We start from the raw sequence: 13,810 nt of genomic DNA, 5'->3' as shown, positions 1-13,810 counted from the left end.
AGATTATATATTGCACACATTTGTCCTCCAAAGTCTAGGAAAATGAAACAGAAATACAACCCAAATGCAGAGCCCCTGAGCTCTATTCACCCTCTTTCCTTACATAGCTAAGACATAAAACTAAATCCCAAATCCAAAGTCTCACGTCCATTGCCTCTTAACTTCAAAGTCCCTTCTGTGAGTATGTCAGAAAACATAAAAAGAAAGTCTCATAAATGCCATCAGACACTCACCGCTATAGACCCAGAAGATGTGGCAACAAAAACTTTGATAACCATTTTGTCAGTCAGAAAGAAGAATCTCCCTCTAAAATACTCAGTGAAATAAAAGTCACTAGGCAAATAAGAAGTGAGCTGCTAAAAGCAGCAGCTGCTCCCTCCCCCTTGACAGTAAGAAAATCTGTCTCTTATAAGTATAGGCATTTAGGGCTTTTCCCTTCATTGGCTAATGAGTCTTTGGGGAATTGTTTGAGCAAATATATGATTGGTTGATAAATGCAGACATTGCATTAGTCCCCATCCAAATCTCTTTAAGTTGACCAGGAATAGTCCCTAAAAGGAAAGGGAAAGTTATACACCAATCAGAAAATACTATGCAAATATGGGGGGGGTGGGGGAGGTGGGGAGGACTTGACAGAGAGGGTTATTTTAGTGTTGAAAAAGTCCAGGAAGCTCCACTGTCATAAGGAAGGCTGTGCTTACTGGTAGTATTACTCCTAGATGTAAGTTAAAGGATGTGTATTTATCTTTGGATAAATAACTACTATTTTAAATACAATTTTAAACTCCCTGGCATATAAAAAATTTTAGTTCACCATGATACTAAAAAAGATTCTTTTGAATGACCCTATTTTTTGCCTGTTTCCAAAGTCCAATAATTTTCCACCTTTGCATATGTTTCTCCTAAAAGATAGAAACCAACAAGTTTTATAATTCTATTTCATTTCATTGTTTTCAAAAGTAACTTTTTTAAAAAAACTGTTTCAAGAAAATCTGCTGTCCTTATATGGTCCCTTAAAAGTATATTCAATCGGGGTGGCTAGGTGAAACAGTGAATAGAGCACCAGCCCTGGAGTCAGGAAGACCTGAGTTCAAATTCGACCTCAGACACTTAACACAAAAACTAGCTGTGTGACTTTGGGCAGGTCATTTAATCTCAATTGCCCTCCAAAAAGCAAAAAAAAAAAAAAGCATATTCAATCTCTGTAACTTATCAAGCTTTTGGGCATGATTTTGGGCAAAATTTTATCTATAAGACATTTTAAGGTTATCAGAAGTTCTTAATACAGTATCCACCTGAGCTTTATTTTTATATAAATTTACCTTTAATTAAAAGGAAAGTGCCTGCCCTAGAAAGCCAAACTTTCAGTTATTCGAATTTTTAGTCAAGTCCCAGGAAATGTGATCATGAATGTTAGGGCACAGTCTGCACTTTTTCAGAAACATATCAGGAGAATCCTCAATATGTATTGACAACAAACAGGATCTCAGTTATTTAAGTCTCATGTGAGCCAAAAATTATATACACAGTGTTCAGATGTGATGCTTTTAACTGGTGGTATCCAGAAGTTCCCCCATCCTCAGCTCACCTGTAGCATAGCCCTAGGAGGCTTCCAGGAAGGAGTGGAGGCTGCTATCAGTCAAGGGCTGTGAGAGAGGGAACAATAAAATAATTAGCTCATATTGCTGAGGAAGGCTTATACCCCAAGGAAAGCAATGGTAAGAAAAAGATCTCCATATATTCCAAAATATTTACAGCAGCACTTTTTGTGATAGTTAAGAATTGGAAACAAAGTGGATGACCATCAATTGGAGAAATGTTAAACATATTATAATACATGAATCTACTGTAAAATGTGTTACCCTCTAGCTATCCATATGAAAAGCCTCTACAAATTTATCTATGTTGTTCTTTGGACAGCACAAACACCCAGTATGTTACGTACATTATCAGGTAACTTCCAAGCCTTTCCAGCTTGGGAGGCCCTATCAAGAGCTTATGTTCCGCTGTTATTGCCATTAAGAATGCAGGGTCACCTCCATACCAGATAAGGCATAAAAGGAGGACTTTAGTGAAGGAAAATATTTAAAAGAGTCTTAAACTATGTCTGAGAATACCATAACACTCATTCAGCTAAGCAGAGAGGAAAGGTGATTGGTATATCACCACCATAAAAGAATGTTAGACAAAAGTTGCATGACAAATCACTGTTTGTGTTATTTACTGTTAATATCCTCAGCTTTGGATTCTCGATGAAAAAATCCTTTTATTTCCTTCCTTGCCTTTTAATTTAGTTACAAATGAACAATGGCATTTATTATTAATTTTGGTCATTCCCTGAATTCTTGAGCACTGTTAATATGTTATAATACATTAGCTCTGGAGCCATTCTCCCAATCCCAACTTGTACTCAAAATTTGGTTCCCCACAAGTCAGCTCCTGTATCTCCCCACAGGTTTTGAAGGGTAGCCTTGAGAGAATGGGGGGTATTTCATTCATTTATCCCATGATTATCAGTTGATATCAAATAGCCAGATTTAACTAGATTTTAGAAGCAAATGTTCACTATGGTATTATAGGAGAAACAGTTGTTACAAAACATCTCCCTGAAGGCTATGACACTCTCCCAAATAAGAACATACCAAGTCAGTCAATCAATTAGCATTTATTAAGTGCTAGAGATGCAAAGAAAGGCAAAAGACCATCCCTACTCTAAAGGAGTTCACAGTATAACCAGGGAAACAGCATACAAAAAAAAAGTACAAACAAGATACATACAGGATAAATTGGTGGTAGTCTCACAGGGAAGAAAATATTAAGTTGCACTGCAACAAGCTTCTTAAAGAATGTGGGACTTTAGCTAAGATTTGAAAGAAACCAGGGAAGCTAGGAGGCAGAGATAAGGATGGAAAGAGGCATGAGGGACAGCCTGTAAAAATCACAGGAGTCTGAGGCAGCTAGGTGGCGCAGTGAATAGAGCACCAGCCTTGGCGTCAGGAGGACCTGAGTTCAAATACAGCATCAGACACAACACAAAAACTAGCTGTGTGACCTTGGGCAAGTCACTTAACCCCAAATGCCCTACCTTTCCCCCTCCAAAAAGCCAAAAAAAAAATCCCAGGAGTCAGAAGATGGAGTTTCCTGTGTTAGGAACAGCAAGTAAGCCCAGATTGCAGTTATGTGGAGGTAAATTCTAAGAAGACTGGAAAGATTGGAAAAGCACAAATTACGAAGGGTTTTAAAAATCAAACAAAGGATTTTATATTTGATCCTGGAGGTAATAGGGAGCCACCGGAGTGCAGGGGAAAGTGAACTCAAGCTTAGAAAGCACATGTGGCAAAGGGGTAACTCAAAGCTCCAGGTTGCTGTAGTCCTTTACTACCCTTTATGGGGAACTCATGAAGTTCCCCTTAGGCATGGTATAGCCTTTCTGCTAGGTTCTGAAGTGCCCACCAGAAATTATACACTAGAGCCCTCTTAAATCTGCTAGAGGGGACCCCTACTGGGTTCCTTGGAAACCACCTAATAGGCTCCAATAGTAAAGAAATGTTTCACCTGTGTTGCTAAAACATGCCACAGATTCCTACAGATTCAGGTCTGTTTATGTTTGTATCCAAGGCTTTGCTAAGGAACTATGACTTCACTTTGCTTCAGTAGAAATAATACTAAGGCTTTGTTTCTATAGGAATAATACTGAGAATGCTTTGCTTCGATGGGAATACTAATGAGAATGTTTTGCTTCAATAAGAATAATACTGAGAAAGCTTCGCTTCAATGGAAACAATGCTAACCCCTTAGAAACATATTCTGTTGCTAGCAATCACATTGTCTATAAAATTATGTCTAACAGAAAGCTCGATGCTGTCTTTCAGTCTGAGAGGCAGTCCTGGCCAGTTAATAAACACTCCTATCAAATTATAATTGGCCTAGCTGTCCTGTTATATCTCGGTGTCCATTACAGTTCCTTGCAGAATTTTGAAGCAGTCTTATATTTGTATGTCTAGTTTGTCTTTAGCATATAATGTTGAGGGACACTGCTAGGATAACAGAAATGTCCAAATCCTCTAGCTGTCTGAAGTTTATGTCTGAACAAAGAGAGAACAAGATGTGGACTGAGGCTGGGGCTTTTCTCCCATTCCCTTCTTCCCCACCCCCACCCCTCAACACACACCAGACACTCAAATTACCACAGGTTGTGCCTGTTCGATATTATTTCACTTTCAAGAATTTCTAAATTGATTAGGGACTTTTCTCACTTAGTCTAAAGTTTTTAATTAATTCAACTAAGTGTTGTCATCACATCAAGGTATCAGGGTATAGCATCTTTGTTAGTTAAAAAGGGTGGAGTGATTCGATTGAATTGCACTAAGAAATTGTCCTATTAGTGAAAAAATTTTAGCTTTTATAAAATTAACTTCAGAAAATTACATTTTACCAGATTTTATTATTTTTGTTTCTATGATTTATAAGTACTTCCCTTCTTTGTTCTTCTCTACAACTTACTAAAGTCTTTAAAATTTGCTGGAAAACTCTAAACTCTATGAGAGTAAATGTTCAAGCAGTTTTAGTAAAAAAAAAATAAAGTATGTGTAATCCAAGCTCCCAAACCCATAGATCTCTTCTCATTGACAGAGATCAAATTAAATCCCACAGATTTAATTACCATCTCTATGTTGATGATTCTTAAATCTACCTACCTTTCCTGCCTTAGCTGTTCGGCTGATCTCCAATCCCACATCTCCAAAAGCCATTCAGACATCTCAAACTGAATGTTCAGTAAATATCGTAAACTCACTATGTCCAAAACAGAACTCATTCTTTTTCTCTCAAAACTCTCCTGGATACTTCACTATCTCTCACCCCCCATATCCAAGCTGTTACCAGTACTTGCCTATTTCATTTTTGCAACATCTCTTGTATATGCCCTCATCATCTCAGACCTGGATTACTGCAATAGCCTGCTGATGGGTTTGCCTGCCTCATGTCTCTCCCCACTCCAATTCATTCTCCTTTCAGCCACTGAAGTGATTTTCCCAAAATACAAGTCTGATCATGTCACCTACCTCCTCCTTCATCCCCTCCCCCCATTCAATAAATTCCAGTGGCTTCCATTGACCTCTAGGAGCAAAAATAAAATGCTCTATTTGGCATTCAAAACCCTTCATAACCTAGTCTTCTACCTTTCCAGGCTCTTTACACTTTAGTCACTTGTCACCTACTCTTCAATGGACTCCTGACTCACTAACCAGTGAAACATACCTCTCTTGTCTGGGCAATTTCTCTGGCTGTCCCCCACACCTGAAACACTTTCCCTCCTCAGCTCCAAGTACTGACCTGGCTTCCTTTAAATCCCGTCTAAAATCCCACCTCTTACAAGAAGCCTTCCCCAACTCCTCTTAATCCCAGTGCCTTCCCCCTATTATTTCCAATTTATTCTATGTATAGCTTTCTTTGTATATATTTGTTTGTGACATTAGGCTGTAAATTCCTTGAGAGCACTGTCTTTCACCACTTTTTGCCTCCCAGGAACTCAGAACTGTGTCGAGTAGTAAATAAATGTTTATTGAATTGAATCAATGGGGACCAAACCAGAGTTGCTGAGAATATAGAAGAGGAGAGATCCAATCTCTTTACTCTCTTCGGGCTATTCTGTCTCTTTGGGGCTTCCATCTTTGAGAGAGAAGATGGACAGTGGCCAACCCCACTTTAGATTGCTGAAAGGTGAAAAAGATTCTGGGGAGAAGCAGACTTACTTCCCTTTTATACTGTCTATATCTAATGTGTCCGTAACTGTTTGTGTCCCCCTCCAGGATGTGAGCTCCTTGAGGAATGCAGCCATGTTTTTCACTTTCTTTCTATCTCCATATTATGTGCCTGGCACATGGTAAGTGACAACGTTTTTTGACTCCTAGATCTAAGATTCCAGGTGCATTCTCCTTCCTCTGAAACCCCACAACCCTCTCGGGTTTGCAGTTACAGCCCCCTCAACTCTTTCCATGACCTCTTTTCTGGGAACTCAGCAGGCATTACCTTGTGATATCTGTTTGTTCACATGTTATTTTCCTTACTAGATAGTCATTTCTTTGAGGGCTGATGCAATTATCTTTGCGCCTTGAACAAGGTAGGATAAAAGAGTTAATATTTGTTATTATTCATATTATTTACGGTAGTAAATTCCCAAATGCTCGGAAGGCAGTCCGTCTGAGTCACTGTGCCTTGGGGTGCAGAGGTTCATTCTAGACTGAACTACCTGGTCCCCGCTTAAGGGTCTCCGCGCTCCTTAGTCCTGTCTTCTCGCCCCGACCCAGGGGCGCGCTGGCCCGGCCGGAGCAGGCAGCACCGCACGGAGGAAACCAGCGTGACTCTGGGGAATTCACTTGCTCTCTGGCTCTCAATTTTCCCAGCTGCAAAGGAGAGAGCCTAATTAAATGATGCCTAAAGTCCCCTTCCAGCTTTAAGTCAGGATGATCATGACCCCTGGGAGGCTCAATCAGCATCCCTAAGGAGGCAGCTCAAAGCGCGGAAGACGCGTCTGGCGCCCAGTCAGGCCTCGGGAGGCCAGCCCAGGTAGGAAGGAGCGGGCCCTTTAAGGTTGATAAGGGCTGGAGACTCCGGACCCCGGCAAGTGGGGAGAGGGGGAAGGGCCGGAGGACCTCAGAGATCTGGTATCCCAGAAGTCCTTCCTCGGGTTCCAGGAGGCCCCACACGCCCCAGTTTCCATGGTAACAGCAAACTGAAAACACAAGGGTTGCGGGAACTACGAAAGACCAGGTAACGCCCAAAAGATGCCTTGGGTCCCGAGCCAGGGGCGGGGACGAGGCCTCTTTTGGGTCCCCAGAATGGGCCGCCCTAGCCCCGATTCGTTCCCTCCCTCCTCGGACGCCCCAGCACTACCACCCACCTGCCCTCCCTAGGATCGTAAGACATTAGAGAGGACTCCATGCCAGGAGATAAAGGGGCGACCCCCTCCGGGATAACAACCCCTTCTCCTGCCCTCCCCCCTTCAGTCCCACTGTCCGCGTTCAGGGTCGCGGCGTCCTCTGTCCCGGCTCTTTTAACAAGCACCTGCCGCATCCCCTTCAAGTTAATATTTCATGACTAGGGAGCTGTGCTTAAAAGCTTAGCAGAGACACCCTTTTGAGCCTGGCATCCAGTGCCTGTACTAGCCTGCTATCACCGTTGTAGTCAATCTGGACGGCTGGACACCCTCTGAAACAGGAGCTGCAGTGGACAAAGCATGTGGCCTGAGTCAGGGAGACCCCTGTTCAAATCCAATCTCTGGTGACCCTGGGCAAGTCACTTAATCCCTGTTTGCCTGAATTTCCTCATTCGTAAAATGGAGAAAATAATAGCACCTACCTGGCAGGGTTGTTGTGAGTGTTAAATTAGATAATATAAAGCTCCTGGCACATAATGCTTATATAAATGTTAGCTATTATACCACAAAATTTCTTTTTTAGAACTATGCCCCAGTGATTCCTTCTGCCTGAAATATACTCAGCTGTTCTCTCCTGTCTCCCCACACTACCACATACTGTAAATACTTTTTCTCCTACCTCCCTTTATTTTGCTGACTCAATTGAATTACCACCTTCTATGAATCACATAATTTTTGTATTTGGAGTTGGAAAGAGCCTTAAAAATCATGTAGACTAACCCAGCATTTTAAAGTTGAGGAAACTAAGGGCCAGAGAGCCAAAGTTACCAGCTCACGATTAAAATCTAGGTCCTGCTTCGCAGATCACTCCAGTGAGCCTTTCTCAGTATTCTATAGTAATTTTAGTACTTTTCCCTACATTCCTTGTATTATAGATGTTTAAATAGGCATCTTACCTCTTCTACTAGATTGTTAGCCCTAAAGGGCATGAACCACGTTTATAAAACTTTGCATGTTTTTATTTTGCACAAACCCACACAGTGCCTTAATAAAAAATTTGTTAAATAAATGATAGAATGAATCTTCTTTCCTATCCCTACCCCACTTGCTTATTCACTGTCTTAATTTTTTTCTTTCCATCTTGAAATGTGATTCCTGAATATTTTCTTTTTTAATTTCTATTTGGTTATTTCTTTCCTTATGCCTTATTTCTGCTAAGAAATCATCAGTCTAATTCTCATATCTTGAAATGGTCTGCCTTCTGCTCTCAGCATAGCAGTTCCCTCTTCATCAGATCCTGATAATAAAGGTAAGCTCATATTTTTGTTGTTTTTTGAGATTTGCAAAGGATTCTGCATACATTATCTTCTTTGATCTATACAACAGCTCTGAGGAAACAGGCTCAGAAAAGGACTTGCCAAGGTCATACTAAGTGAATAAGGCAAGATTCAAACCCAAGTCACCCTGACACCAAGTTCTGCCTTCTATCCAACATACCACCCCTCCTCTAGAACAATTAGTATATGGTATATGGATAATGTGTGTTATGATAGAATTACAATGCATTTCTCTTGCACAGTTTTTGCCATCAAATGATTTTTGAGACCAGTTGCCACCTTACTCCTACAAAAAGCCATCATTTTTCTGGATTATCTGGAAGCTCTGATCATGTCATAATTTTCACAGATGACATGAGAATCTGGCCAAAGTTTGAGATGCAGTTTCTACAGCTTCGATGAGAGGTAGCCTTAAAGATAATGTCTCTCTTGAATAACTTATGAGCCTAATTTGGAATTTATCATTAGAATGGTAATTTATGAGGCTACTAATATTAGTGCCGCTTAGCTCACCGCCTAATAGGCTTAATAAATGCTTGTTGACTAGCTGGTTGATTTTTGTTCATTCAGTGGTCACTTTTCATTTATTCATTGATACTGTTAATAAAAAAACAATGCAAGATTTGTGCTGATATGGAATAGCATCAATAAATCAATTAACTCACTAATATATTTAAGTAATTTTTCTAAGCTTCACAGGTCAATTCAAGGGAATATTTTTCCTGAATCATGTAGATTCACTGATAGATAAATAGATAAATGTGTGTATACACACATATGTATCTATGTGTGTGTGTGTGTGTGTGGCAATGAACCACTTAAACTATGTAGACAATACCTGAATAACTAAGGGGAACAGCTAACATATTATATGACAGAATCAGAAAAATCCCCACAGACTAGAATGATGAGTCAGATCTAATAGGATAATATTTAATAGGGATAAATGTAAAATCTCTAACCAGTACAGGATGGGGGAGGTATATCTTGGCATTTAAGTATACTATAAGTTCAATTTAATTCAAAAGTGTGGCAAGACAGCCAAACAATACCCACAAAAAAATGTTCAGTCTTAGTCTAAATTAAAAAATGAATAGTATCAAGAAAGAGGAAGGAGGTAGTTCTGCTGTACCCTTCCCTAGTCGGATCATTCCTGTGGTGTTTTGTTCAATTCTGAACCATATTTTAAGAAGGACATTGTCAAGTTTGATACCATGTTGTATGAAAATCAGTCGAAAGAATTAGGGACTTTGAAAAGAAAAGGAAGAAGGGTGGACATGTAACTTAGGGCCTCCCATTGTAACAATTGGAATGAGGACTCTCTGAGTTCAAAATTAAGAGGGAGTTAATTACCCATTTCAGTTCCATCAGTTGACAGCAGATGCCTTTCCAAATGAGTAATTACATGGTAACCCTATAAACATACCATGGAGGGGAAAAGGAAATGTACTAGGGAAAGGGAATAAGCATTTTTATAGCATCTATTACATGGCCATAATTTTGCGGATATTATCTCATTTGATCTTTACTACAACCATAAGATATAGGTGCTTTTATTATCCTCAATTTACAGATGAGGAAACTGAGGCAAATAGGTTAAGTGATTTGCCTAGGATCATATATAAATAGTAAGAATCTAAGGCTGGATTTGAGCTCATATCTTTCTAGACATGAAGGTCTAGCCCTCTATCCACTATACTATCTTACTGGAATGGGGACTGGCTGTTCTTTTGGTCCCTAAATGTGGAACAGAGAGCAATGGGTAGAATCGCAGAGAGGCAATGCTAGTTACAACGTAAGAAAAAAAACTTAAATTGTTTTTTAAAAAAAGGAAAAGGACATTTAAAATGTTGCTTGAGATCTTCAAAAGCATTGGATCATCACATGTTGGGGCTATTTATTGTAAGTAAAATTCTTAGGTAGAAATTTTTGCAAATGGCCTTAGAAGTCTCTTCCAACTCTGAGATTTAGGAACACTAATGAATGAACCCTTGGCAACTCACTTAACTTCTCCATACTCTAGACAATCCTCTAAGACTACAAATTGCAGAGAAGATGCTGAGCTGAATTGATAGGAGTTTTTTTCATCCAAGAGTTCCTTATCTCAGTGAAATCTCAGTCCAGTCCACATCCTTGTGATTTTGTTTAGATACTAGGCAGCTTTTAAGGAAAGTATACATAAGCAATCATGATGTGAAAGATTAATAGCTTTTAATATTATCTTAGATTACTTAAATATAAATATCACTCCAGTACCCACTGTAGCTCACAAGACCTCTAAACTAAATAATAGAGATAGGACCTGAACTAAGGTGTTGGCCATATGAGTAAAGAGAAGGAGATGGATCCAAGAGGTGTTTTGGAGGTAGAAATGACTAGATTTGGGCAACTTATTAGATATGTGGGATGAGAAGCAGTAAGCAGTCAAGGATAATGCCATGGTTGTGAACCTGAGTGACAGGAAGAATGGTGGCCCTCTTTACATAAATAAGGGGATTCAGAAGAGAGATTAGTTTTGGGGGGAAATAATGAATTTGGTTTCGGATATGTTGTGCTTGAGATGCCTCTAAGACATTCATTTTGAAATGTGCTATTGGAAAATTGGAGATGTGGGGCGGCGAGGTGGCACATGAATAGAGCACTGGCCCTGAAGTCAGGAGGACATGAGTTCAAATCCGGCCTCAGACACTTAACACAAAAACTAGCCATGTGACCTTGGGCAAGTCACTTAACCCCAATTACCCTCCCCCCCAAAAAAAAGCAAAAAAAAAAAAGATAAGTCATTTCAATTACATAAAATTGGAAGGTTTTGTAGCAAAATTAACACAACTAGGATAAGAAGGGAAGCTGCTCAATGGAAAATTGGAGATGTACAAGTGGAACTCAGGAAGGAGAACTCCTTCTGGATGTAGAGATCTGGTAGTCATCTGCATAGAATTGATAGTTAAACACGTAGATATTGATGAGGTCATCAAATGATAGAAGGTAAAAAGAAAACAAGGTTCACAAGAAAGCCTCAAAGATATACCTATGGTTAAGGGACAGGATATGGATTATACCATTTAAAAAGGCTGAAGACATACAATTTCTGGGTAATTCAATCATTTTATTAAATGCCAGCATTTTAATAAAAGGATGGCCATTTGGCCATCTCCCTCTTGGACCAAAGACAATGAGGGTAACAGGCTCACACCTTATATGTCCATTTTGGAAGAGAGGTGTTCCTGAGGATGGCAGTCAACTCTGATTGGTTAACAGTGAGAGAATGATTATTACAAAGAGAGCTGGACCTGACCTTTGATGATGTAGTTTATTTCTCAGCCTTGGGCAATCTATAAAAAGAATTTATCCCCCCCCCCCCCCAACCCTCAGTGGAACACAATGGCTCTCCCACCTGGGTGGGGTCTGGATAGAAGAGAAGGTTGGCTCAACCTTCAGAGACTAAGGTCTTCAAAATGAGGGTAAAAGAAAAAGGAGGAAATTTGAACCTCTCCAAATCATTGGCTATTAATAATCATTTCTCTCATTATGATGAATCAGTATAAAAGACTAAGGAGCAGTCTCACAAATAAGAGAACCAACAAAGAGATATCTTGAAAAAACAAAGAGTATCCTGTAGAAGAGAGTACCAAACAATGTCAAATTCTGCAGAGATATAAAGAAGTATGAATACTAAGAAAAGGCTATAAAATTTAGCCAACATTATTGGCATCCTTAGAGAGGGCAGTTTTATTGATAAGGAGTGAGTGAGAAGAGAAGAGGATGTGTCAACTGTAGACAGCATTTTTCTAGGAGTTTTGGCAATGAAAATGGGGAGAGATGTAGTGTTATAACTTGAGAGGGATGGTAGGGTTTAGTAACAATTTTTTTGTTTGTTTTTATAATAAGAGTAAGAATTGTAGGCATCAGGGAAGGAAAAAAAGTAAATAGTGACACTAGTTTGAAGATTAGAAAGAAGGAGAAAGGGATAATTGTGGGTCAGTATGCTAGAGAGTATAAGGATATGGGATAAAGGATAAAGGGATAAAGGGTAAATATGGTTCTAGTTAGAAGTTGGCCTTACTGAGAAGAAAAATCACCTCTTCATCAGAGACTGGAGCAAAGAAGGAAAGGATAAGGCATGATGTCAAGAGATTTTGAGAGAGGGAGAAGCAGGGGAAAGGGAACTCAGTAAAGTATAAGATAAGGTCCAAAGTAAAGGGAAAGGGGAAAAGGGAAAAGGGTGGTAGGAGAAAGTTGGGGAGAATAGAATAGGTTTGCAACAGCCTCTGGGGAGCAGGATATAAAATCAATTAAAGAGGAGTAAAAGGATAGTAACAGAAGTAGAATTCAAATACAGATCCTCTGAGTCCAAAACGAGCTTTATTTCCCCGTCACCAATGGTTCTGGGTCATATAGGAAGAGTAAAATTATATTTAGTATACTCTTCCTGTTAAGGCAAAAAAATTTGTAATATATGTCAGATAGATTTCCATTGAAATAGCTGTAGTTTTCAAGTTCTTGTGCTTAGCATTTTAAGTTGTATTTATTTGAAAAAATTAATATGTCATATGTCTTATCAAAATAATTGCTGTTGAATAAAAATATCTGAAACATATGAGCTTCTTTTAGCTAAATACAATACTTTAAACTTATTTGGGGGGGGTTGATAATGGTCATGATAATATAACAAAAGAATTTCCAAATGATTAATCTGCTGAATTAGAGGTGCTCACTTCTTAATGACTTCACAAGTATCTTCTGCACTTAATTTGTAAAATAAGTTATCACTTGGTTTTCAGATATGGTTTATTTTTTAATCAACCTTTAAATCTATAACACTTTCCCAACTTGGATACTTTCCCAATTTGACAGTTGCATCCAAGGTTTGAAACCATAGAGAATGGCTACTATCTCGGGTTTGGTAACTCACTGGGGCTGTACTCTTACTACTCTAGCTCATGAACCTCTGTATTTCTCATTAACTATCAGCCAGTAGTCACAACTAGCTCCCAGAAAAGGCATTCACAAAACACCCCTTCAGCCTTTCCCCCCCCACAAAGAAACAAACAAAAAACTGGTACAGTCTCCTACAAGTAAAGGAAGATACAAATCTACAGGAAGATAAATCTATGGAAAAAAGAAACTCAATGTATACTTGATAGGCACATATGTAAAATAGTTGCCAAGGCAACCCACAACTTTGGAACTGAAGGATCTAGGAGTTGTTTTTTTTCATGCAATTCTTTCTAGACCCCAGTGTTCAATTGTCAGGTCTAGCTCTTTTGAGTAAGCAACTTACTCTTTTCCCTGCTGCCAGGACTCATCTCCTTGAAGCTGCTTCCTCCCTTTCTATGTGTCATTCTAGAATGTGTAACTCTTCTCTCTGCCAGATGCAAGTAACCCACTGTGGAGGAGGGGGGAAAGGAATAAACTCCCTCCATCCAGCTAAAAACAATTCCCTCTCAAAGGCCTTAGTCCTTCCTCCACTTTTCTTTTTTTTATAAGTTTATTATTTATTTTTAGTTTTCAACATTCATTTCCACAAGATTTTGAGTTACAATTTTTTCTTCCCATCTTTCCCCTACCTCCAACTCCAAAACAGCAAGCCTACTGA

At 39.3% G+C, this 13,810-nt stretch overlaps 1 protein-coding gene across 1 annotated transcript in view; it reads right to left on the bottom strand.

Moving 5' to 3' along the window:
• The window catches only part of SH3BGR (SH3 domain binding glutamate rich protein), a 101,256-nt gene extending 100,834 nt beyond the window's left edge, over positions 1-422 (bottom strand). The window contains 1 exon segment of the mRNA XM_069074851.1: positions 234-422. Within this exon segment, the coding sequence (XP_068930952.1) occupies positions 234-278 (45 nt within the window). The 5' untranslated portion in view covers positions 279-422.
• Positions 423-13,810: the final 13,388 nt, after the last annotated feature.

Source organism: Petaurus breviceps, unplaced genomic scaffold (genome assembly GCF_028583685.1).
Source record: "Petaurus breviceps papuanus isolate PSGF00001 unplaced genomic scaffold, PetGlider_PUasm1.0 90897, whole genome shotgun sequence".
In the NCBI taxonomy this organism is placed as follows: Eukaryota; Metazoa; Chordata; class Mammalia; order Diprotodontia; family Petauridae; genus Petaurus; species Petaurus breviceps.
This window is presented reverse-complemented; position numbering and strand designations above follow the sequence as displayed.